The sequence below is a fragment of the Monodelphis domestica genome, chromosome 4, assembly GCF_027887165.1.
Source record: "Monodelphis domestica isolate mMonDom1 chromosome 4, mMonDom1.pri, whole genome shotgun sequence".
Lineage (NCBI taxonomy): Eukaryota > Metazoa > Chordata > Mammalia > Didelphimorphia > Didelphidae > Monodelphis > Monodelphis domestica.
Genome location: NC_077230.1, coordinates 359,394,998 through 359,421,798, shown reverse-complemented (window position 1 = coordinate 359,421,798; position 26,801 = coordinate 359,394,998). Strand labels below are relative to the sequence as shown.

Sequence of the window (26,801 nt, the reverse complement as noted above, 5' to 3'; positions counted from 1 at the left end):
TCCAAAGCTCTCTGTTACTAAATCAAGGAAAAAATGATGGGAAACCAGCATAATGTAAGGACACAGACAAGAATGAAAGGAGACATCTACACAGTTTGATGGCATTTATTTTTCATCATGTTTTTGTTTCATCTAATCCAGCTCCCCTTCTGAATCAGATTCATCATATTTTTCACACTTCTTGTCTGACTTGGATTTCTTTCTGTTCTGATACTGGCCAGAAGGCCCTGGTCCTTTCTTTCTTGAACATCCCTGACCATAATTGACTCGGTAGGCTGTGAGTTCTTGGTGGTACTTGGTTCTCAGTCTAGCTGCCTTCTCTTCATAAGGTTGCTTCTCCTGCTCTGACTTTTTGGACCACATCTCCCCCAGGAATTTTGCCACTTCTATTACAGACCAGTGTGGATTGTCACCCTTGATTTTTGTATAATTCTCTCTACTGAAGAGTATAAAAGATGAGGGTGGTCTCTTGGGAGCTTTGGGGTCCTTCTTCCTTCTTTTCTTCCTCTTCATTCCTGCAGGGGGAACATAGTTTTTCATTTCTTTCTGGTAGCGTGCTTTGTCAAGTTTGGCTATAGCTTCATACTTGGACTTTTCATGCTTAGAGATTGTCTTCCACTTTTCTGAGCACTTTTTGGAGAACTCTTTGAAATTGATGTAAGCATTTGGCTGTTGTTCCTTGTGCTTGTTCCTGCAGTTTAATAAAAAGTGGACATATGAAGACAGATTCACTTTGGGCTTAATATGAACCTTGCCCATGTTCTCATAAGATCATATTTTTACTGGCTATGAAAACTTTTCCAGCAGGGCCTTTTTCCCTGTACTTTAATGAAAACAGGAGGTCCTTTCCCTCTTGTGAATATCTTTGTATGTGAGCTTCACCAACCTGTGCCTGGCCTATTCAATGGTGATGGTATTGTTGGTCGTAGGAAGGGTATTATGACATCATTCCCCAGCCAGGCTTTCCTGACCAATGACAGTAAGTCACTGGAATACTGAAATCCTATTGGGTTAAAAAAAATGATAGTGTCACAGTAGTTTATTAATAGTTAGGGAGGGTGGGGCAGCTTCCTACATGGACTTTTAAGGGCAAGAAAGGTGTCTGTAAGTCTGGGATAGGCGGATTACATTGACTGCTTGGGGACAGTGGCATAGCTCAATTTGAGGATTGTACAAACCTTTAAAATATAGGCTAGTGACAATTTTATCCACTTGACAGTATGAATAAATTGTCTTAAGTGGTCTGTTTACCTAACAGTAGACTGTCTTTCTGTCAATTATCTAGAGATGGGTTGAAAATAGCCAAATATGGACCATTGAATGCTTAAATGCTTTGTCATGATAAAATACAAAAAAAACCACAAACCAAAACAACAAAAACCCCACACTGTTGACTGCCTGCCGGCAGCTCATAATGTGCAAATGGCTTAGCAGTACCTCTAAAAATAATTATATGTGACAGCTGTTCTTTGGTTCCTGTCAGGATAAACTACTGTAATTTAAATCTAAAGCATTTGGGCTATAAGTCTAATTTCCTTGGGTGGACTTTACATTCATCTTGGAATACTTTTTTTTTTTTTAATCCTGGGAGGAAAGGTACATGTTGATGAAATTTCACTAAATACACTTGAATCAAGGAAAATGTGATCCAGCTTCTTGAGTTCCTAATAGGCCTTTCCAGCATTTTGTGTGTGTGTGTGTATATATATATATATATATATATAAATATATATATAACATAAATATATATATATCTCATATATATTCCATAGAATGCTGGACTTGAAGCTTAAAACAGTGGTATACTTGTAAATGTTAACAAGTTTTCTCCCTACAAAAGTTTAATCTATAAATTAAATTTCTCTCCATCACTTTCTTAAGTCCATACAATCAACTAAACAATAAATCAAGCTCTGATTTGTAGTTTTCTTATTTCCAAGGTGTACAGGCTTCACTGAAAATTTAACAATTGGCTCTTACAAACCTATTTATGTGAGCTCCAGCACACCTCTGGATCATAAGAGTGATTTGACTGGACAAAGGAGATTAGTGTATTTAATAAAATGTTGTAACTGTTGTTCCATCCTTCAAAGAGGACCAATGACATCACAAGGGTAATGTCTTGACTTGCATGTGAATTGGATTTACATGAGGCAGAGTGGAGAAATAAACTGTAAAGGTAGGTTGGGGACAGCTAGGTGGATAGAGTTCTGGGTCTGAAGTCAGAAAGACTCATTTTCCTGAGTTCAAATCAGACCTCAGCCACTTACCTCTGTGTGACTTTGGGCAAGTCACTTAATTTTGTTTGCTTCAATTTCCTCATTTGTAAAATGAGCTAGAGTAGCAAATGGCAAACCACTCCAGTATTTTTGCCAAGAAAACCCCAAATAGGGTCACAAAGAGTCAGACACAATTAAAACGAGTGAACATTAAAAGTAGGTTGGAGCTATATTGTGAAGGGACTTTAAATTCCAAACAGGCATCTGTATTTGATCCTAGAGATAATGGGAAATCACTGGAATTTATTGGACAGAAACAATATGGTCAGAATTGTTTACAAATATCACATTGGTAGCTAGCTGTGTGAAGAATGGAGTAGAGAGGAGAAAACTAAAGTAGGAATATTAAATTGCTATTGAAATAATTGAAATGCTAATTGAAATAATGAAAAAAAGTTGCTATTGATGAGGGGCTGAATGAACTAGGGTGATTGACCATTTAAGGGTAAAAAAAACAAGATGAATTTGAATGATGTTGAGAATGTAGAATCAAGAATTAGCAACTATTTGGAAAAGTGGGGTGAAGGAAAGTGAGCAGTTGACTGTGACTTTAAGATTTTGAATCTTTGTGACTGGAAGAATGATGCTGCCCTTCAAAGGAAATGAAGGAGTTTAGAAGGGGGAGGGGGGATTATCTTTTGAACATATTGCCTTTGAGATGCCTACAGGATATTCACTTTGAAATATTCAGTGGAGAATGAAGGTGAGCTAGGTGGCTCAGTGGTTTGAGAAGAGGGGTCAAATGTGGCCTAAGTGTGTGACATGGGCAAGTCAGTTAATCACAATTGCCTAGCCCGTATCACTCTTTTGCTTTGGAACCCATACATAATAGTGATTCTAAGACAGAAGGCAAGAGTTTAAAAATGTCCAATCAGTCAGTCAGTCAACATTTATTAAAAACTTACTCTATGCCAGGCATTCTGTTAAGTTTTGGGAACAAAGCAAGACAATCCCTGCCATTGAGGAGTTTACAATGTATGGAAGAGACCACATGTTTTTTAACTTTTACCTTCTCTCTTGGAATCAATACTATTTACTGGTTCCAAGGGAGTGGTAAGGGCTAGGCAATGGGGTTCAAGTGACTTGCCCAGGGTCACACAGCTGGGAAGGGTCTGAGGCCAGATTTGAGCCCAGGACCTCCCATCTCTAGGTCTGACTCTCAATCCAATGAGCTACCCAGCTGCCCTCTAAAAGTAGTTTTACTATTATTTAACAAGGTCTCCAGCATATTACTTATAAGATCCATACTTGGATCAGGCAACATAGTGGATTTACATAAAACTTTGCATTTTCATTGATCACCTATTGACTATAAGATTAATTTCTATTTTTGTCTACCTTAAAAGAAATATGGAAATTGGTTGAGGCAGCATCTTAAGGAGAAGAGAGAATCACAGTCCAGTAGTTAAAAGAGTTAGAGTCTTGGTCCTGCACATTTTTTTTTTTACTATTAGTATGATCTTGGGAAAGTCACTTCCTCTGTTAAGGCCTCAATTTTCTCCTTTGTTAAGTGAATATTTTCAGATTAGACTTGACCAACTTTAAGTTTCATTCTGTTCTAATATTCGGTTACTATAGCTTATTAGATTGGAGCTGAGAGAGAAGGGGGGTTAAGAGGTGGGGGCATATAGTAACCTTACATTTGGAGTATGGCAGGAAAGTCTTACTTGGTGGCATGGGAGGGTCCCTGTTAATTTGTAGGAGAAGTTTCACGGCAGTTGATGTTGTGTATGTATGTATGTATATATAGATGATGAGTGGAGAGAATAGAAGGCTATTTTTTCTCTCCACTAAAGAGGACACTAAGCCTGGCAAGTATTTCTGGCCAGAATATTATTCCTCTCAGACTAATTAACCCTCCCATAACCAACACTAAACCTACTGATAAGCTGTTTTCTGTAGATGCTATCGTATAGAGGACATCATGTTAGGCTGACCTGGTAGATGTGACTAATTTTGTTAGAGGTGACTAAATTTATTCTCTTGGTTTATCCAAATGTATGACTTCCCATCAGAAACACTCTCATTACATGAAGGGCCCAAATACAAACTAGAAGATTTCCTCACTCTATCTTGGGTTATAGGAGTACTTACCCAAGAAAACTGGGTAATATATTTGTAGCATCTACCAATATACTAAGAACAACTCCTAAATGGTAAGCACAGAGATCACCATAATGATAATTGACAACATTTCTATAAAGTTCAAAGTTTTGCAAAATATATTACAAATGTATTGTCTCATTTAATATTTAAAAAACTCTTTGAGGTAGGCATCTTATTATTGCCATTTTACAGATAGATGATAAAACTGAACCTGAGAGAAGTTGTTTACCTGCCCAAAGTCACAAAGCTAGTAAATATCTGATGCAAATGATAGCTAGTAGCACAGGAGATAAGAGTTGGGAGGACTTGTGTTCAAGTCTGACCTTAGACATATCCTAGATGTGTAGCCCTGGACAAGCCACTTCACCCTGAATGCCTAGCCCTTGCAACTCTTCTAACTGATACTGTCAATTGATAGAAGAGTTTTTAAAAATGCAAGGTTCAAACTGAGGTATTCCTGACCCTCAAGTCCAGTTTTCTATGCCTATGACAATGACAGAAGAAAAAGAGGAAGTCAAGAATTCCATAGTTATGTAACTACTCAGAATCACTTACAGTCCCAAATGGAAAAGCTTCTATGATGGGTCTCCAAGTGCTCAAAGCTCTGTCTTGACAAATCAAAGTGGAAAGGAAGGGTAGACATTGTTTTTCCCATTTCTAACTAGCTACTAAGGCACTGTAGTATAGGGGTTTGAAGCTTACTTTTATTGACTTGTATGCAAATCCCTTAACCTTGAATGCTTAAGGTAATTCTCTAAGACTAGCTATTGATTTCAATAGGTGAAAGGAGTTTCTTCACTGGGAATTTCCAACATCAAGGAATTCTCCAAAATAGTAAAATCCAAAAAACTTCCTGCCAATCCTCTTGGGACTCCTTAACTCAACTATCTGGTCTCAGTCAAGGGGAAGATGGGCCTTGAAAGTACTCCAATAATTCAGTCAGTGAATAAACATTTGTAAATCTCTTACTATGTGTAAGGCACTATGCTAAGTGCTGGGGATAAAAAGAAAGGCCAAAGATAGTGTCTCTCTTCCCAAGGAGCTCATAACATCTTCCTTGTCCAAGGTGAGGACAATCCTCTGGAGTCCTTTCCTTTCTGTGGATATGACTTCTCCTTCATCCTAATAAATGTTTATTAACTGAATTGATTTCTCTGACTCTTCAAATATCCAGTCCCTTCTTCATCTTCAACTTTAAATGTCCCTCACCTCCCACCTTACATATTACTTGGGTTTATATCATCCACTTTCCCTAGTTTCTCACTGGTATTGAGGAATCATCAAATCCCATACAAGTCATTATAGAATTTACAAATGTTAGGTTCTAAAATGTTGTGGCTTTAGGAAGGTAAGAGTAAGATTCAAACTTGAGATGGGAGAAAGCTACATAATGTCCATTTTAGCAGAGATCCTCAATTGTTTGTAAAAAGGTGGCCCAGCTACATTGCATCATTACTTAGGCATCAGGTCTTTAGAAAGCACACCCCTTATAGGTATCTGTTCTCCACACAAAATCCATAACCATGCCCAACACCCTCATTCCCCATTCAGAATCCTAGGATCCAAAGGTAGAAAAGATCATCCAGTCCAACTCATACATGGATATACTCTTCTCTAAAATGTAAAGATGAAGAGACATCTAATCTCTTCTTTAGTATTTTCAGTGAGAAGAAACTAACAATTTAATGAGATATCCCATTCCATTGTCTTAATAGCTGTCAGTGTTAGGTAATCCTTCCATATATTGAAGCCTAAATCTGACTTTCTGTTGTGCCCTGGTGACCAATCAGAACAAGTCTAAATTCCTCTTTATTTTAAACCCTTTCAAATATTTGAAGATAGCTTTATTTAAATCTTCTCATCTCTAGATAAACATTCCAAATTCTTTTAGCTATCCTCATATGACATTGGAATCATAGGAGCATAGATTTAGAGCTGGAAGCAACCTAAAAGGTCATAATAGGTTCAACCCCTAACACTTTTTGGATGAGGAAATCATGACCCAGAAAGATTAAATGTATGGCCAAGTTGATGTAGAGTTGGGATTTAAACCCAGACCCTCTCATGTGAAATCCATCATCTCTTCATTATACCCTAATTACTTTTATAATACAAACCATATGCTTCCTGGATTATAACTTCTAATAATCATCATCATGATGGCATAATTTGCATGGTATACTACAGTTTTTAGAGTTGTTGTTCATTTGTCTGACAATGAACCATTTGGAATTTTCTTGGCAGAGACACTGAAGAAGTTGTTTGCTATTTCCTTGTCTAGCTCATTTTACAGGTGAGGACACTGAGGCAAACAGGATTAAGTGAATGGTTCAGGATAAGATAGCTAATAAGTGTGTCAGGCCAGATTTGAATTCAAGAAGCTGGGCATTTTATCAACTTCATCACCTAGCTGCCTAGATTTTAGAATACAGGCTATGTTTGCCTTTACGAAATTTTGCTTAACAACCCTGTGTACATTGGTATTTCAATGTCACCCCCATTTCAGAGATTTAAGACTCAGAAAGACTGGTTCTCAAGTTCACAGAAAAGCCTGTACTCAAACCCAAATGGATTTCCTAACTTTCCTTTTAACCCTCATGTTCCCTGTCATCCTAGCAAAGGAGAGATTTGGGGGTTACAGGGTCTAACTAGAACTCTAGGAATTCTAGAGGTGGTATCAGGGGATGGTCAGGGCTTGGGACATTGGCTAAAAGGTTGCTTAGTGACATGATGAGGTAGGCTCCCTGATTCTCCTCGAATCTTATCTATTTTTGCTATCCTTTTTCAACAAATTTTCTCTTCCACAAATTGAAATCTTCCTGAATGTGAGAGGGGATCAGGAACTCTGGGGTTCTCATTCCAAAGCCTCTATACAAGGTGTCCTATTGTTTTCCCCAATTAGGCCACAGAGAGTTTTTTAATTCCCCAACTCCCAGGATTAAGAATTGTAAAAATGGCTTTCTAGTCTCTCCTGATCTGTGTATTTAGCCTCCCTTATCTCATTCCTTTCTAAAGCCTCCACTGAAATGGCACTTAAACATGTGTGATTTAGAATGCTTAGGATAATGATATTAAACATCAGTCCAGATGCCTGGAGTAGAGCTGTTCACATATGGCAGATCTGATTAAGGACTGAGGATGAGATTCATGGACTTAAATAAAAATCCCAACAAAGTGTGTTTTCTGTCCCCAAAGAACCTGAATTAAAGTCATAATTCTTTTGGGAATCCATACTTCTTACTAAGAAAGACTTTAAAAATAACATCATGAAGAAAGTTCTCTTTCTCTTTTTTCTGAAAAAGTATTTTATCATAAACTTAATCACAAACTGAGCCCCAAAACAAGTGAATGAACAAAATAAGGAATAAAAAACATAAAGTCAAAACTGTTAATACTGTGACAAAATGGAGAAAAAAGTACAAATTTTAACTAACTTTCTATAATTTTTTACGACCGATAAAGCTTAAGGAAGGCAGATATGGTACTGAGAAACCTCCAATTTGTCAGAGCTCAGTCCACTACCCTATCTATTTCATGAAAGTTGGGGGGGGGCATATGGAGCTGCCCAGTTTATAAAGCTCTGACTAAGTTGGGAAGACAAAGCCCTTAAAACTAGAACATGTCCCCTAATAGTTATCTCTTATCAACCAGTAGAATGCAAACTGCAAGGACTATTTAGTTTTTATATTTTCATCCCTAGTGGTAATAAATGTTTGTTGTTTAATTGAATGATTTAGTTCAGCTCATCTGTTTCCCAGCACTGGATTCTTTCAACTTGAAATACAATTGGCCCCACATGTTCCCATCTTGTTGCTTGCTATACAGCTTCATGGAACAAATACTCCTTCTGCAAACCGGAGTCCTCTGGGGCTGTCCCTCTCTTTCTATCCCCCCACCCACCCAACTGACAACCTTATTGGTGAGAGAACCCTTCCAGGATCTCTGGAGGTCTAAGCCACTAGCAGATTCTCACTGTCTTAATTCACAGCTGCTATCTCTTCTGAATTGTAGGCACCCTTAATCTTCCTCCCTGTTTATAAGCCTGGGAGCATGAGTGAGAGGAAAGGTCATATGTTACCTGATTGCTGTGTTCCCTTCCCTGGTTTAGCTTGATGCTCCATGGTTCACATAACATCTATATTTGTCCAAAGCCCCTCCCATGATTAGAACTGGAAATAATCAGTAGGCTACCAGGTAAAGGAAGATTGCTTCCATCACTGGAAAATCTCACCTTTATCGGGGTTACTAAGAAAAGAATGAATTAGGTTCCTCCTATGTGATCTACAGTGAATAAAGACACCTCTACTTTCACAGAGCTTCTTCATACCTTTTGTGGATGGTCTCAGGATGAACTAGAAGGGTGCCGTTACTGGCATCTGAGCTCTGAGACCTCACCAAATATAAGGTGAACCTTGATTCAACAAGCATTTCTTAAGTGATTACTCTGCTCCAATGGACCTATGATGTGCTGGTGTCTGAGGAGTACAAAGATGATGTAGTTGAAATGGACGATATTAACAGCTGAGATTTCTGACTACAAAACACTTGAGGTATCTTCTCTTGATTTTCACAATCCTCTGTTTGGCCCTTGTCAGTATAGTTTCTTTATTCTAGAGGTAAGGAATATTTCCCTACTTTGTAGCTACCTTTTTACACTCAGAATAAAATACCGACCTCCTCCACTGGGTCTTTAAACCTCTTTATAACCTGGCCTCCTTCCTTACCCTTCCTGTTGTCTTATACCTGGCCTCACCTCTGAAATTAAGCCACATTGGTCTATTAGCTGTTCTCACATAGAGCTCCTTCTCCTGACTCAGTGTCTTGTGCAGGCAATATGAAAGACATTCCCCATGTTCTGAATGTTGGAGATTGCTCAAAATGGCTGAGGAGTGGATTATTAAAGGTTCAGTGTGAATATTTACATATCAGAAAAGATGAAATATTATGTATACGTGGAGAAAATGTTATTAACTTTAAAGGGTGATATACGTACATATATATTTTTTGGAGACTGAATCAATTAAGCCTTTTACCAGAACACCTTTGCCTCAACTCTGAGATCTCTTAGTTTCCCTGGCTTTCTTTAAGACTCAGATAAAAAGCCATTTTTTTTTTTGTAGGAGACCTTTTCTGTCTCTCCCTTTCTCACTATGCTGCTAGTTCCTTCTTCCTAGAGTTCCTTCTGTCACATATTGGTTTGTTTGATTTAACCTGTTTCTTCAATTAGAATGTAAACTATCTGCAGGCAAGAGTTATTTTTGCTTTTCTTTGTATTCTCAAATCTTAGCACAGCACTTAGTGCATAGTAATTGTTAAATAAATCCATTAACTGTCATAATTTAATGCTTTAAATTTAACATTTAAATATTTAATAATTATTACTCATTTAATAATTATTATTCAGGTCCCTTATGTGCTTAAAATGTCTCTCCTTTTAGGCTCTATTTCTCTCAGTCTCAGAATCTGTTTACCTCAAGACCCTTTTCTACACTTTTCCCAATTTCCCCTTCCCTCAAGCTGCCAGTTCCTCCCCTACCCCATCCTCCTATATTAATTTTAAATATATTTTGTAAACATTTATATACAATGTGTTGTTTTCCTGGATAGAATTTAAGTTCTTATGAGGGAAGAGGCATGTTTCATTTTTGCTTTTGTATCCCTAGAAGAGCCTGCCCATATAGGTGCTTAATAAATAAATGCTTATTGATTGATAGGGGCTCTGAGTTAAGTGACTTTACCTCCCTTACAGGGTTGTTGAAAGCAAAATGCTTTGCCAACCCTAAAATGTGATATAAATATGAATAGTTATTATTACACAAGGTCACACAGCTAGGAAGTGGTGGACCTGGGACTAATAAAAACTGACATTTATATAGCCTTTTAAGGTTTACAAAGGACTTTTTATACACATTATCTCCTTTGCTTCTTATAACCATCCCTGTGAGGTAGGTTTATTACAGGTTCTTACTTTTTGTAGATGAATGAGGAGGCTGGGTACTGAGTCCAACACTCTTATTTTACTACAAATGAAAGCCCTGAATGTAGAATTCAGCCTCTGCCTTTAGGAAACTTACAATCTGTTTGAATACAAACCACCTACCTTTTAGAGACTCAGCAGCACTTAAAGAATGGGTCATTAAACATGCCTAGAATAAGTGGAAAGAGAGATGGATTTAGAGTCATGGGACCTGGAAATAAATTCTACCTGACACACTACCTGTATGACCTTTAGAAAGTCATTTAATCTTTGGACCTGTTTTCTCATCTGTAAAACAGGTTGGCATTGGGGGTCCTTTTCAACTCTAAATTGCCAACTTTTTCTTTCCTCATTGCACATTCATCCCTCACACCCACCTACCCCTCACACTCACACCCACCCACCTACCAGGCTGGCAATTTAGAGGGATAGAAATCAAGTTTCTGATCCCAGTCTGAGACTGGGACTGGTCAGGTGTTAGGATGGAAGGTGGAATCCGTTTGAACTCCTAGGGAGTGGCATGAAAGGGCGTGGCCTTAAACTTGAGCTCCGCCCATCAATAGGGAAGGCAGGATGGAAGGCGCCCAACAGGCTGTGGAGAGAGAACGAAGGACTTATGCAGATGACCGTTAGCACTTCTTATAGAACGGAGAGGCTGGCGGAAGTTGCTCTGAGAGGTCAGGAAGGGGGGGCGGGGAGGATAGGGGGACAGTGGGGCAGACCTGTCAGGTCATGTCCCGGAGTTTCTGGGCCTGGCCTCATTCGACGTTTTGATTCTGGATTGGGTAAGCTGTTACTCTCTGTGTGGAGGCAGTGAAGTTTGGGTTAATGTCAAGCACCAAATGCGCAGACGCCCCCTGCCCCAAGGACTCGAGCCTGTCCGTGGGCTGTGAGGCCGGCAGCAAAGATCTGAAGATGCTAATTGGTCAAGGCTCCAAGACCCCCAACCTGATCCAAGAATGGGAGGTTATTTTGGGCTTTAGATGGTCTCCCATACTCAGTTTTGTCCCCGTGCTTTCACGAATTAATCTTCAGAATATTAAAACAATTACACTGATAACTGACATTCACAGAGCCCTTTAAAGTTGAGTATTTTTACATATGTCAGGAAAGGCTGAGCGACAGAGTGAATAGAACTGATCTCAGGATCGAGGAAGATCTTGTCAGGTCCTGCCTCTAACACATGCCATTTTGCCAAGAATAAATGGCAGAGAAGGGGCTGGCTTGTATTTGTAGAAGTTCTTAAAGAGAAATCACAGGTCCAATCACGCTATACTTTTGGAATGTTATTTCACTAGAGCCTCATAACAACCCAGTGAAGCAAGTGGAACAGGTATTTTTATTCGAGTTTTGCAAATGAGAAAGCAGACTTAGAGAATAGAAATGACTTATAATTTTTTAAAAGTTTATTTAATTAGTCAATTTTGAATATTTTTCTGTGGTTACAAGAATCATGTTCTTTCCCTCCCTTCCCCCCACCCCCTCCCTTAACTGACCCGTAATTCCACTGAGTTACATGTGCAAGACTTGTAATTCTAATAAAACATCTGACATTTATATAGTGCTTTAAGATTTGCAAAGCACCTTACATATATATGTGTATATATATGTATACACACACATACACACACACACACATATATATATATATAGTCTGCTTATGGATCACACACTGCAACAGCTGGGCGGAGGAGCAGATGGAGTGGATTTTAAGGAGAAGAAACTGGAGAGAGGATAATGGATAGGAAATTGTTTCAGCAGTCCAGTGACATTTAATGAAGACCTAGACTAGGTTAGTGGCAGTATTAATGAAAAGGAAGAAATATACAGAGACAACTGAAGGAACAATCAACAGAAATCCTTGATTAGCTGTGGGGACCAGGTTGGGGGTGGGAGGAGATATGAACTCACATATATAGTAAAGTTTGCAAAATGCTTTTCTCACTGCAATCCCCTGAGGTGGGTATTTTATTTTATTTTATTTTTAAAACCCTTACCTTCCACTCTTGGAGTCAATACTGTGTATTGGCTCCAAGTCAGAAGAATGGTAAGGGCTAGGCAATGGGAGTCAAGTGACTTGCCCAGGATCACACAGCTAGGAGGTGTCTGAGGTCATATTTTAATCTAGGACCTCCCATTTCTAGGTCTGGCTCTTAATCCACTGAGCTACCCAGCTGACCCTGAGGTGGTTATTTTAAGGATGAAAAAAACAAGTTCAATGATATGATTTTCCCATGGTGATATAGGTGGTAAGTGTGAGAGTTATAATAAAAAATTCTGGGGTATTCCTGATTCCAAATCCATTGTTCTTTTCTCTATCACATCTTGGGTTTTTGAGGCAAGTGACTAGGAGAAAATTGATGGTGCTGAAGGAGACTAGGAAGTTAGGAAGAGGAAGTAGCTGGTTTGAGGGGATATGAGTTGCTGATTAGTTTAGGTTATAGTTTTACTTTCTAAAGGAAGTGTACTCAAAACAAGATATTAGGGTAGGAGAGTTGTGTACAATGATTAATCTGTAAGATCATAAAGTCAAAATACTGCATGGACAACTCTTCCTCAAATTTACTTGATTTTATTGCAATAATCATAATTTTGCACCAATGCCATGAATCTTTTAGTCTTCTCCACATCACTGATCACTGAGATTAACTTCAGAAACTTCTGAAAATAAATAAGGAAAATTGCATCCTTGTTGCTATTGCCAACCTTTAGGTCACTTTCATACCTTTCTCATAGATTTGATCTAGACTGGCTCAGTGGTTTTATTTTCTCTTCATTGTCCTCTCCATCATTCTTGAACTCTTGATATTCTCTTTGGTAACTCTTAAGACCCTTTGTCCACAGAGTTTTTGAATTTCATTAGTTTCTGAAATCCTACCATAATCCTACTTCAATGTTGCATCATGACTACTTTTTACTGTTACTGGGAAATCTCCTCCAGGATCTGGAACTGTGAAATTTTGTTCTCTGACCAGATGTTAGGAAGTACACATTCTGTGGTCATTTATTTATATTGGATATATTCTCTTTCCTATTTCTTGACCACCTTCATTCTCCAATTGCCTCCTATTTTGTTTTCCTTATGACCTCAGTTCTCTCTGGGAGTTCTTAGTTTGTTAGTTAACTTTTCCCAGGGAGAGTGGAGTGAAACACCAGGCACTTTCTTATATATATATCTACTTTTCTGCCCTTTTAATGACTGACCTTGAACTCTTTCTATAACTCTTGGTCTATTTCCTCACCTCATTTGCTAGAAGTGATTTTACTATTTTCTCACTTTAGTGATTTGCCAATAATCACTACTATATTCTCTTCTCTCTTACTTCCTTGATTCTGCTCTAAACTTTCTCTTAATGTTCATTTTTTTGTGCTGCCCCTCCCCCTCTTTCTTTGATATTACCCAAAATTCTCTCCTCTTTCCTGCTAATCTCTTCTACTACAGCTTCAATAGCTCTTCTACAGATTTCTGAATCTTTATCTTTAGCCCCTACCTTTCTACTAAACTTTAGGTTAATGTTTCTAGTTACTATTGGTTATCTACTCTTGGTTCTTGTAGAGGTATCTCAAATATAACACATCTAAAATAGGATTTATCACATTGCTGCCTGTGACTTACACAGATTTTTTTCTCTTATCTGCATCCAGGCTTTTGTACAAGCTGTTGCCCAGATGCTCTAACTATACTCTCTTCCACCTCTCAGAATCCCTCGTTTCTTTAAAAATTCTTCTGAAGTGCCATTTTCTGATTTTTCCAAGACAATAACCACCTGTCATTGAACAACAACCCTGCCCCCACTTACCCCATTACAGGAACATTTTATAAATGTGTGTGTATAGGAGTATGTATACAGACATCCTTTTATACTTATATTTGGATGGTGCTTTAAAAAAAATTTTTTTTTTTTTTGCGTGTGTGGGTGTGCTTAGCAGCTAGCATTGTGTTTCATGTAGGTTATCCAGTTGTTTCAGTTGTGTCCAACTTTGTGAGTCCATTTGGGCAAAGATACTAAAGTGGTTTGCCATTTTCTTCTCCAATTTACTTTATAGATGAGGAAACAGGGAAACAGGATTAAGTGACTTGCCCAGGGTCACACAGCTGGGAAGTGTCCGAGGCCAGATTTGAACCTAGGACCTCCCATCTCTAGGACTGGCTTTCAATCCCAACTGATCCCTCTCCTTCACTCTTTACCCCCACCAAAGAGAAACTGATTCATTCTGACTCGATTATTTATGTGAATGGTGCTAAGGCACCTAATGCTTTAAACTTGAGTGTTATCTTTGAGTATTTTTGTCTATCATTTCCAACATCCAATTACTGTTTGACTGAACTACTATAACAACAATCCTAACAGGTTTCCTTGCCTCTAGTTTTTTCCCCCATCGTTCTTCCCAGTGTTGCTAGATTGATAATCCTTTTTCACAATCTTAGATTATTCCTCCTCTTGAAATCAAAGAAATTGTTTTGTAAAGTCTACAGAAGAAAGTCCAAATTCCTTAATGTGGTCAATAAAATCTTCCACAACTTGGCTCTCTGTAAACCCACATTTATTGTTGGCTCTTGAAAAATATAAAGGAGGCATGGTTAGAAAAGAATTTATCCAAAGGTTTATTCTTTTCATTAAGCAAATAATTAATACAACTGGCCAGTGCTTTTCCTTTATTGTGACCTTTTTCTATAACCAACCCTCCTGGCTTTGGATTTGCTCTGAACTTAACCTTGTTCTCCTGCCTAGATCTCTGGCTGTTACTTTTGTGGATTTGGGGCTTTTTGACTCTAGGCTTGCTTATCAGTTTCTCTTTGTCTCTGTCTCTGTCTCTCCCTTTTTTTAAAATATTATTTTATTTGGTCATTTCTAAATGTTATTCATTGAAGACAAAGATCATTTTTTCCTCCTTCCCCCCACCTCTCCCATAGCCAAAGTGTGATTCCACTGGGTATCACATGTGTTCTTGATTCGAACCCATTTCCATGTTGTTGGTATTTGCATTAGAGTGTTCATTTAGAGTCTCTCCTCAGACATGTCCCCTTGACCCCTGTAGCCAAGCAATTGCTTTTCCTTGGTGTTTTTACACCAACAGTTTGTCCTTTGCTTGAGGATACTGTTTTTTTTCTCCTAGATCTCTGCAGATTGTTCAGGGACACTGCATTGCCACTAATGGAGAAGTCCATCACCTTCGATTGTACCACAATGTATCAGTCTCTGTGTACAATGTTTTCCTGGTTCTGCTCCTTTCGCTTTGCATCACTTCCTGGAGGTTGTTCCAGTCTCCATGGAATTCCTCCACATCATCATTCCTTTGAGCACAATAGTATTCCATCACCAACATATACCACAATTTGTTCAGCCATTCTCCAATTGAAGGGCATCCCCTCATTTTCCAATTTTTGGCCACCACAAAGAGCACAGCTATGAATATTCTTGTACAAGATTTTTTTTCCTTATTATCTCTTTGGGGTACAAACTCAGCAGTGCTATGGCTGGATCAAAGGGCAGACAGTCTTTTATCACCCTTTGGGCATAGTTCCAAATTGCACTCCAGAATGGTTGGAACAATTCACAACCCCACCAGCAACTCATTAGTGTCCCTACTTTGCCATACCCCCTCCAGCATTCATTACTTTCCTTTGCTGTCATGTTAGCCAATCTACTAGGTGTGAGGTGATAAATCAGAGTTGTTTTGATTTGCATCTCTCTGATTATAAGAGATCTAGAACACTTTTTCATGTGCTTATTAATAGTTTTGATTTCTTTGACTGAAAACTGCCTGTTCATGTCCCTTGCCCATTTATCAATTGGAGAATGTCTTGATTTTTTGTACAATTGATTTAGCTCTTTGTAAATTTGAGTAATTAAACCTTTGTCAGAGGTTTTTATGAAGATTGTTTCCCAATTTGTTGCTTCCCTTCTGATTTTAGTTACATTGGTTTTGTTTGTACAAAAACTTTTTAATTTGATGTAGTCAAAATTATTTATTTTACGTTTTGTGACTCTTTTTAAGTCTTGCTTGGTTTTAAAATCTTTCCCTTCCTAAAGGTCTGACATGTATACTATTCTGTGTTTGCCTAATTTACTTATAGTTTCCTTCTTTATATTCAAATCATTCACCCATTCTGAGTTTATCTTGGTGTAGGGTGTGAGATGTTGATCCAAACCTAATCTCTCCCATACTGTTTTCCAAATTTCCCAGCAGTTTTTATCAAATAGTGGATTTTTGTCCCAAAAGCTTGAATCGTTGGGTTTATCATATATTGTCTTGCTGAGGTCACTTGCCCCAAGTCTATTCCACTGATCCTCCTTTCTGTCTCTTAGCCAGTACCAAATTGTTTTGATGACCACTGCTTTATAATATAGTTTGAGATCTGGGACTGCAAGGCCCCCTTCCTTTGTATTTTTTTTTCATTATTTCCCTGCATATCCTTGATTCTTTGTTCTTCCAAATGAACTTTGTTATGTTTTTTTCTAAATCAGTAAAAATTTTTTTTGGAAGTTCAATGGGTATGGCACTAAATAGACAAATAAGTTTGGGCAGGATGGTCATTTTTATTATATTGGCTCGTCCTACTCATGAGCAGTTAATGTTTTTCCAATTGCTCAAGTCTAGTTTTAGTTGTGTGGAGAGTGTTTTGTAGTTGTGTTCATATAATTCCTGGGTTTGTCTCAGGAGATAGATCCCTAAGTATTTTATTTTGTCTAAAGTGATTTTGAATGGGATTTCTCTTTCTATTTCTTGCTGCTGAGCTGTGTTAGAAATATATAGAAATGCTGATGACTTATGTGGATTTATTTTGTATCCTACAACTTTGCTAAAGTTGTTGATTATTTTGATTAGCTTTTTGGTTGAATCTCTAGGATTCTTTAAGTAGACCATCATGTCATCCGCAAAGAGTGATAACTTGGTCTCCTCCTTGCCTATTTTAATGCCTTCAATTTCTTTTTCTTCTCTAAGTGCTACTGCTAGTGTTTTTAGTACAATGTCAAATAATAGAGGTGATAATGGGCATCCTTGTTTCACTCCTATTCTTATTGGGAATGCATCTAGTTTATCCCCATTGCAGATGATATTAGCTGATGGTTTTAAATATATATTGTTTATTATTTTTAGGAATGACCCTTCTATTCCTATGCTTTCTAGTGTTATTAATAGGAATGGGTGTTGTATTTTATCAAAGGCTTTTTCTGCATCTATTGAAATAATCATGTGATTTTTGTTGGTTTGCTTGTTGATATGGTCAATTATATGGATGGTTTTCCTAATATTGAACCAGCTCTGCATCCCTGGTATAAATCCTACTTGATCATGGTGGATGACCCGTCTGATCACTTGCTGGAGTCTTTTTGCTATTATCCTATTTAAGATTTTTGCATCTATATTCATTAGGGAGATTGGTCTAAAATTCTCTTTCTCTGTTTTTGACCTGCCTGGCTTTGTAATCAGTACAATGTTTGTGTCATAAAAGGAGTTTGGTAGAACTCCCTCTTCGCTTATTATGTCAAATAGTTTGTTTAGTATTGGGATTAGTTGTTCTTTGAATGTGTGATAGAATTCACTTGTGAATCCATCAGGCCCTGGGGATTTTTTCTTAGGGAGTTCTTTGATGGCCTGTTGGATTTCATTTTCTGATATAGGATTATTTAAGAATTCTATTTCTTCTTCTGTTAGTCTAGGTAGTTTATATTTTTGTAAATATTCATCCATATCACCTAGATTGGTATATTTATTGCCATATAATTGGGCAAATTAGTTTTTAATGATTGCCTTAATTTCCTCTTCATTGGAGGTGATGTCCCCCTTTTCATCTTTGATGCTGTTAATTTGCTTTTCTTCTTTCCTTTTTTTAATTAGATTGACCAGTACTTTGTCTATTTGGTTTGTTTTTTCAAAGTACCAGCTTCTAGTCTTATTTATTAGTTCAATAGTTCTATCACTTTTGATTTTATTAATTTCTCCCTAAATTTTTAGGATCTCTAGTTTGGTTTTCTTCTGGGGGGTTTTAATTTGTTCACTTTCAAGTTTTTTTATTTGCATTTTCAATTCATTGATCTCTGCCCTCCCTAGTTTGTTAATATATGCACTCAGGGATATGAATTTTCCTCTACGTACTGCTTTGGCTTCATCCCAAAAGGTTTGAAAGGATGTCTCACAATTGTAATTTTCCCCAATGAAATTAATTGTTTCCATGATTTATTCTCTAGCTAACTGATTTTAGAGTATCATATTATTTAATTTCCAATTAATTTTTGATTTGGTTCTCCATGTACCCTTACTGATCATTTTTTATTGCCTTATGATCTGAAAAGGCTGCATTTATTATTTCTGCTTTTCTGCATTTGTATGCCATGTTTCTGTGACCTAGTATATGGTCAATCTTTGTGAATGTGCCATGTGGTTCTGAGATGAAGGTGTATTCCTTTTTCTTCCTATTAATTTTTCTCCATATGTCTATTAACTCTAATTTTTCTAAGATTTCATTCACTTCTTTTACCTCATTCTTATTTTTTTTATTTGATTTATCTAAATTTGATAATGGTTGATTCAAATCTCCCACTAATATGGTTTTATTGTCTTTTTCCTCCTTCAATTCTCCTAGTTTCTCTATTAGAAATTTGGGTGCTATACCATTTGGTGCATACATGTTGATTAGTGATATTTCATCATTATCTATAGTCCCCTTTAACAAAATATATTCACCTTCCCTATCCCTTTTAATCAGGTCTATTTTTGCTTTGGCTTTGTCAGATATCATGATTGTACCTCCTGCCTTCTTTCTATCAGTTGAGGCCCAGAAGGTCTTACTCCATCCTTTAATTCTTGTGAGTGTCTACCCACCTCATGTGTGTTTCTTGAAGCCAACATATGGCAGGGTTTTGGATTCTAATCCAGTCTGCTATTCGTCTACGTTTTATGGATGAGTTCATCCCATTCATGTTCAAAGTTATGATTGTCAGTTGTGGACTCCCTGGCATTTTGATATCCTCCCCTAATTCTGACCTTTCTTCTTTAGTTATAAGTTTTTAAACCAGTGATTTACTTTAAATCAATCCCCCTAGTCCCCTCCCTTAATATGTTTCCCTTTCTAGCCCCTCCCTTTTTGTTCCCTTCCCCTCCTTCCTCTCCTCCCCTCCCTTTTTCTGTTCCCTCCTCTCCCCCCCCCCTTGGTTTTCCCTTCTCCCTTACCCTGTTGGGTAAGATAAAATTCAAGATCCCAATGGATCTGTATGCTCTTCCCTCTCAGAGTTGATTTCGCTGAGTATAAGGTTTAAGTAAAAACTCTCTTCCTCTCCTTCTTATAGGAGAATTCTTCCCCTCCCCTTCCCATGCGTATCTTTGTGTGAGAAAGATTATTCTATTTAGTTTTTTTCCAATATCTTGGAGTATATCTTAGTACCATCAATGATTCCCCCCTCCTTTTTTCTTTCTACCCCCCCTTTCTCCATATCATCTTGATGCCCCACATTTTCCCTATGTGTGATTCTTCTTACTACTCTAATGATGCATACAATTTTTGAGGGTTACACATTACATTTCCCCCACATATTAATATATATATATATATATATAAATTGATATAAATGTAGTCCTTATAGAAGAGAATTTGAATAAAAGAAAAAGATAACATTTTTCTCCTTTTCCCTTTCCTTCATATTTACCTTTTCATGTTTCTCTTGCTCTTTGTGTTTGGTTATCAAACTTTCCACAGAGCTCTGGTCTTTTCTTTACAAACATTTGGAAATCTTGTATTTTGTTGAATGCCCATACTTTCCCCTGGAAGTATATAGTCAGTTTTGATGGATAGCTGATGCTTGGTTGAAGGCCAAGCTCTCTTGCTTTTCTGAATATCATGTTCCATGCCTTACGGTCGTTAAGAGTGGAAATTGCTAGGTCCTGTGTGACCCTGATTGGTGTTCCTTTATATTTAAATTGTCTTTTTCTGGCTTCTTGTAAGATTTTTTCTTTTGCTTGGAAGGTTTGGAATTTGGCAATTACATTCCTGGGAGTTGCCTTTTGGGGATTTAGTGTAGAGGGTGTTCTGTGAACTCTTTCAATGCATATTTTTCCTCTTTTCCTAGAATATCTGGGCAGTTTTCTTTGATGATATCATGTATTATGATATTAAGATTACTGTTTATCTCTGGTTTTTTGGGCAGACCAATGATTCTCAAGTTGTCTCTCCTTCCTCTGTTTTCCAGGTCTGTCACTTTGTCAGTGAGATATTTTATGTTGTCTTCTAATTCTTTAGTCTTTTGACTTTGCTTTATTAATTCTTGCACGTTTGCAAGATTATTGTCTTCCAGTTGCCTGATTCTGACCTTTAAAGACTGGCTTTCCTCTTCAGTTTGATCTGACCTGTTTTTTGAGACTTCAAGCTGTTTCTGCATTTGCATATTGCTGAGTTCCTTTTGCATTGTTTCCCATTTTTCCTGCCAGAAGGCTTCCATCTTTTTGGTAGTTTCTGATTTAAATTCTTCAAGAGTTTGTGGAGAATTTCCATTTCCTTTGGAAGGTTTTGGAGTATTTATTTGTGTTTCCTCTTCTATCTCCTCTGTTTTTTGTATATTTGCTCCATAAAATGTGTCCAAAGTCACCCCCTTCTTCTTGCTTTTCTTGGTGTTTGGAGGCTTTTGCACTTATGTACTGTTTGCCATCTCCGCAGCTGTGCTGTCTTCCTGGGGAAGCCCAGGGTCTGCCCTCCCCTGCCTGCCAGCATTTCAGGTGTTACTGCTCTTATTTCCCTCCAGTTGCTTCTCCACTGCCTTACTTCCATGCTCTGGGCCTGGCACAGCACTGTCCGCAAGGTACCTTAGTGCCTTTGCTGGCCCTGAGGTTCCTGTCCTTTCAGAAGGCCCTGCACTCTAAGGGGGGAGGGGTCCTGGCCTCCTTGAGCTCTGAGGGCTTCTGATGGGATTAGGTTCAGCTGGGTTAGTCAGGACCTTCCCTGAGGCAAAACCTTTGGTGAGATTCAGATGGAAGGACCCAGCCAAGGGTCCACAGGCTACCCCTGTCTCTCTCAGACTGCTTCACTATTGTCTGCACTGGATACCCCAAGATTGGCCCAGGTTGCTTTCAAGGTGCACCCCTCAGAAGAGCACTTTTGCCAACCCTGAGATTCCCGCAGCTGCTGTGGGCTCAGTGCTCTGGGTTGGGGTGAAGGGGTCCTAGGACCTTCCTTCTGCCTTCCCTTTAGACCCAAGTGTTCTAGGATTCTGGCTTTTGGGGGGCGTACCTTTTGATTTGAGTCCAGAAGGAGGGATCCCCAGCTCTGTCCTATTGTTATGTTTGATTTTCAGTCCCCTAGGAGCATTCAGTTTGTGATCAGTAAGGAAGAGTTTTCAGAGGTCTGAACTTTTGCTGCTTCTAAGCCGCCATCTTGACCAGAAGTCCCTCTGTCTCTTTTCTTAAGAAACCTCTTATTTTCCATGTTAGAATTAATACTATAAATATAAATATAACTGGTTTCAAGGCAGAAGAGTGGGGTTAAGTGACTTGCCTGGAACCATACAACTAGAAAATGTCTGAGGTAAATGCAGAATGCAGATCCTCCCAACTGTGCTACCTAGCTGCCTCTCAGTTTCTCTTGAATGTGGCTATTCCTATTTTTGCAGCTTTTCTCTCTTTCTTTCAGACTATTGCTGCTTTTTTGGGACTGATATTAAAAAACAAAAGTAAACCAGTGAACAGATAAAAGCAGTATATCTTTATTTTATTGTGGGCATAATTTACTTCACACAAAGGATAAATGATTAACTATAGATACTAGACGGGTTAGGGAGGACTAGGTCAAGGCAAGAGGGGAAGGTTTCATTGGCTTCATTGTTACCTCAAAGATCTAGCATAGTGTAGCACCCTATCTCTGAAGGAAATAGGATATACAGGACCCAGACTTTGAGTATTGTTATTATCAGGCCTAGTGGGAAGATGGAGTATATTTAACTAGGAGAAAAGCATTTTTTTACCCTGGGATACTGGTTATGATAGGTTTTCTTTTCTTTAAAAAAATTTTTTTTTTAACCCTTACCTTCCGTCTTGGAGTCAATACTGTGAATTGGCTCTAAGGCAGCAGAGTGGTAAGGGCTAGGCAATGGGGGTTAAGTGACTTGCCCAGAGTCATACAGCTGGGAAGTATCTGAGTCCAGATTTGAACCTAGGACCTCCCATATTTAGGCCTGGCTCTCAATCCACTGAGCTACCCAGCTGCCCCCTATGATAGGCTTTCTCAGGCACTTGTCCATTTCTTTAATACAGGATGCAGGGACTCTCTCCAACAATAGGACTGGACAATAGGTATATTCAGTGTTACTGAAGAAGGGCTAGATATTAAGCATCATCTAGCAAAATGTATAGCTTATGTCTTTTGTGTTTCTACTTCTCAGTTCACTTTCTAGAAGTGAATATTCACAAGTTATTCTTCAAATATAAAATCTGTAGTAGTATACAATGAACCCTTGGTTCTACTCATTTCATTCTTCATTATCCTATGTAGTTCTTTCCAAGTTTTTCATTGTTTCTTATGTTACAGTAGTATTACATCTCAATCATATACTATAATTTATTTAACCATTCCCCAATTCATGGGCATCCCCTCAATTTTCATTTTTTTTACCGCAAAAAGAGCTATTATGAGTGTTTGGAAACATACAGGTTTTCTCCCCCCTTCCCCCCCCCCCATCTCCTTGGGAACTAGACCCACATCTAAAAATATAAACAATTTTATAGCTTTCTAGGTATAATTCCAAATTGTTCTCCAAAATGGTTGAAGTATTTCATGATTCCACCAACAGTATATTAGTGTCCCCACTTTTCCACATCCTCTCTAACACTTGTCATATATATATATATATATATATATATATATATATATATATATATATATATATATATATATAGCCAATATGATAGCTGTGAGATGATACCTCAAGAATTGGTTTGCATTTCCCTAATGATGTAGAGCATTTTTTTTTCATATTTCTATCTATGGCTTTGGTTTCTTCATCTGAAAACTGTCTGTTCATATCTTTTGTCCATTTATCAATTGGGGAATATGTCCCCCCCCCCCCATAAATCTGACAAAGTTCTCTCTGTATTTTATATATGACATTTATCCAAGAGACTGTCTAAGAAAATGTTTTCTGAATTTTCCAGTTTTCTTATAATCTTTGAAACATTTGTTTTATTTATACAAAGACTTTTCAATTTAATGTACTCCAAATTATCCATTTTGCATCTCTCAGTGCTCTTCATCTCTTGTTTACTCATAAATTCCTTTCCTATTCATAAATCTGATAGACAGGAGCCATTTCTTAAGCATCTTTATGTCTCCCCTAATATCTAGCATAGCACAATGTACATCATCATAAGTCCTCAGAAAATGGTATTTTAATGAATAAATGAAATGTGAGTCCCATTTATTCTTAGGAGGATTGATTATTGTATATATAACAGGTTTGTCTAATTAACCAAAGGGTCTCTACCTTTTTGATTGGGAGGTCAAGTTTGAGGAATCCCATAAGTCTTTTTTGCTCACTGTTTTTCTAGTGTTACTACAGATTCATTTGAGTGGCTATGTGTCTCAGCTAAACCATATCATTTGTTACAAAACAAGTAGCTACTTGAGTTTGAGTTTGAGCTTGAATTACATGTCCTCATGCTAACTCTGTGCTTAATAAGTGCAACAATCTCAGGCCAACAGGAGACATGGCTTTTTTCTCCCTTTTTTCCTATAAAAAGCCAGATGGACACATCAGTCATTTGGCTCACAAAAGAGTATGGAATCTACATGTATACTGTCCAACTATCTGTGTTTGTGTGTAGTTCTGTATGTATATATGTGTATGGAGAGATCTGTGTAGATAGATACTCATACATATCCCCATACACCTATGTGTTTATATGCAAACAAGTATATATCTATATAAACACACATATAAATATACATACTTAGAGAAGGAGCAAGAAAGGATACTATAGATGCTAATTATAAAAATATATTCATATAAGAGGATAGGTAAATCATCTGTTTCTTCAAGATAAGATGTAGTAAGATGTAGGACAAAGCATAAATGTATCATACATCATTTCAATCAAAAATCATTGATTACTTCTTGAATGTTCACAAATGCCAATAAATTAAGTATATACCTTAACTGACAACTTCTTTGACATGGCCTTTGAATTATACTTTCACATCCATTTATTTTCTGACTGATTCATTTATATGCAAAGTTTCCAGTGAGTTGGCCTCAGTAATTTGATGTTCTTTAACTGATTTAGTGTTCAGTTAGTTGACTCTGTGTCCTAGGTTAAGTGTTATGGGGATTATAAAAGACAGCACCCTGCCTTCAGGGAAGTCTCTGTTCTTATTAAGAAGTCAAGACTAGCATAAACAAAGCAATAAATTTAGACAGAATATAATTGAAGTCTAAATTACATACATAAACTAAGTATTTTTGGAATTAAGAAGAGAAGAACATTAGAGTTTGTTGGCTAGGAATTACCCTTGTACAGGTGTTCTTGGTTATATCATGACTCTTGACAGTCTGGTGAAGCCAGTGGACCTCTGCCCTTTCTCTCTCTCTCTCTCTCTCTCTCTCTCTCTCTCTCTCTCTCTCTCTCTCTCTCTCTCTCTCTCTCTCTCTCTCTCTCTCTCTCTCTTGAAAGTCATTATAAAAGTATTAAAAACATTCATGTGCCTCAAGATAAGATGCCTTTAAGGGTAACTGGGAATTTACCATATTAGCCCGTATTAGCCCAAAAATAGTGTGATCCCCAATATTTTGAAGGGTAACTGAGAAAGAGGAAGCACCCATTATTTTATCTTCTTTTAAATTACAACTTCCTCTTAACACATGAAAAATGCAGGTACTTTATATTCAAAGTTTTTTCAAGGTCCTGAAAACAAGTTAAAGAGGTTTTAATGCCAAAACTTTTATGAAATATGTATTACTTTTATAGTAGTATGTGTATAGTACTTGTGAGAAACTACCTTCCAATTGTGTGGATAGAATTTGCTCCCCAGGACTCTCTTACCCAGCATCCCATTTGTGTGTTTACACTATGTGTTCACATAGAGAGAATATATTTTGATGTGACTCCACTTCTCTCTCTTATTCCTGGAATGCAGCTGTGGTGGCTGGGGGTAGAGTTTGGCAGGAACATTGACTCACATGGTCATACTTAAGCTTTGTACTTCTATTTTTTATTTCTTCTACTTCAAGTGATTACTAATAAATTTTATAAAATATAATCCTTGGAGTTATTGATATTAATTTAAATCTTACACAATATCTAATCATGTTCTCTTTCCTCTTCTATTTCCTTATCTCCCGAAGTGGAAACATCATTAGAATTATCACCATTACCTTCTTCCCACAAAACACCATCTTCACTACCGTCCATACTGTTTGATAGACAGTATTTTTGAAATCCAACCACAATGGACTCAATGGAGATTTTGTCTAAAGTGGTTTTCCACTTTATCCAGTTCCCTAATACAGTGACTGACGGTTTCTTTATTTTTCCTGAAGGAGTAAATTCATGGTTTCAGGCCAACATCCACTTGTTATAGTCTTTCCTCAAATAATCTTTGAATGCCTTATTAATTACTACATCTAACACTTTAATTGCAACATCATTTCTCCCATAATAACATCTAGGTTGGTGTGCATTTCAGCATTTCTCTTTTTCAGGTTTTCAGTCAGGTGACCCTTGAATGCATTGAGTTTGAGCATTACTCTCTGACGCAGTAATGCACTCAGATGCCTTCCCCAGACCACATTCAACCAATCTAACATAAGAACACAAGTTCTTCTTTCATCCATTACTTTTCCTGCACATTAAAGATCACTCTTGAAGGTAACTTTTCTTTAGGTAATGTTTTACACCTTAAAATTACAGTCAGTTTTTGCCCATCATCTGTGATTGTAAGCATCATGGTCATTCTAGTTTTCTCATTTCCAGTAGTTTTAATCAACACTGATTTGACGCCTTAGTGACATTTGATGAAATATCAAAACAAACAGGCATTTGGTCAGCATTTCCCATCTGCCCCAGGAGATAGCCCATGATTTTTATGTATGGTGAGGTGCACAATACATAACTTACAGTTTCGAAGCTGGAAGTTTTCTAATATAGTGCTAATGCGACTTTCAAAGGTACATATTGGGGGGGAAAATATCGCACTATATTCAGGCTAATATGGTAGGTAGGTGGAGGGGCAAAGTAGAAAGATGAAGAGGTAGGACTGAACATAAAAGTTTGGAGGAAATGTGTAAGAGATTGGCCTGGATAGAGAAGAAGGTATTGATTGGAAAGCAGTGGGAGATAGAATACAAAGTTTTTTGATAGGTTGAAAAGTTTAAATGTTAAATGTTAGGATATACAGAGCAGGGAAACAATGTGACAAAAGTAGTATTTTAGAATGATAAATATGATGGCGAAGGCCT

General features: G+C 37.6%; 2 protein-coding genes across 8 annotated transcripts in view; one reads left to right on the top strand and one right to left on the bottom strand.

The window, feature by feature from the left end:
* CSMD2 (CUB and Sushi multiple domains 2) overlaps positions 1–26,801 on the top strand; it is a 1,065,508-nt gene that overhangs the window by 531,468 nt on the left and 507,239 nt on the right. The window contains exon 1 of one of the 7 annotated variants that reach the window (XM_056795120.1): positions 1,871–2,179. The exons of 4 other annotated variants lie outside the window; for them this stretch is intronic. The gene's annotated coding sequence lies outside the window, so the exon portion shown is untranslated. Of the gene's footprint in view, positions 1–1,870; positions 2,180–10,151; positions 11,040–11,064; positions 11,148–26,801 lie in introns of those variants that run through there. 2 more of the 7 variants (XM_056795122.1, XM_056795121.1) reach the window with 2 other exon arrangements.
* On the bottom strand, positions 90–8,828 carry HMGB4 (high mobility group box 4). The gene is made up of 2 exons (XM_007492748.2): positions 8,713–8,828; positions 90–691 (listed from the first exon to the last, which is right to left on the bottom strand). Exons 1-2 carry the CDS (start codon positions 8,811–8,813, stop codon positions 133–135), a joined length of 660 nt encoding a protein of 219 aa, XP_007492810.2. The 5' UTR covers positions 8,814–8,828; the 3' UTR covers positions 90–132.

Coding starts and splice junctions, on each gene's coding strand:
- HMGB4 (XM_007492748.2), bottom strand. CDS start 8,813: ATGCTTGTTGAATCAAGGTTCACCTTATATTTGGTGAGGTCTCAGAGC. Junction 692..8,712: donor CCTGAGACCATCCACAAAAG/GTATGAAGAAGC, acceptor ATTAAACTGCAG/GAACAAGCACAAGGAACAAC.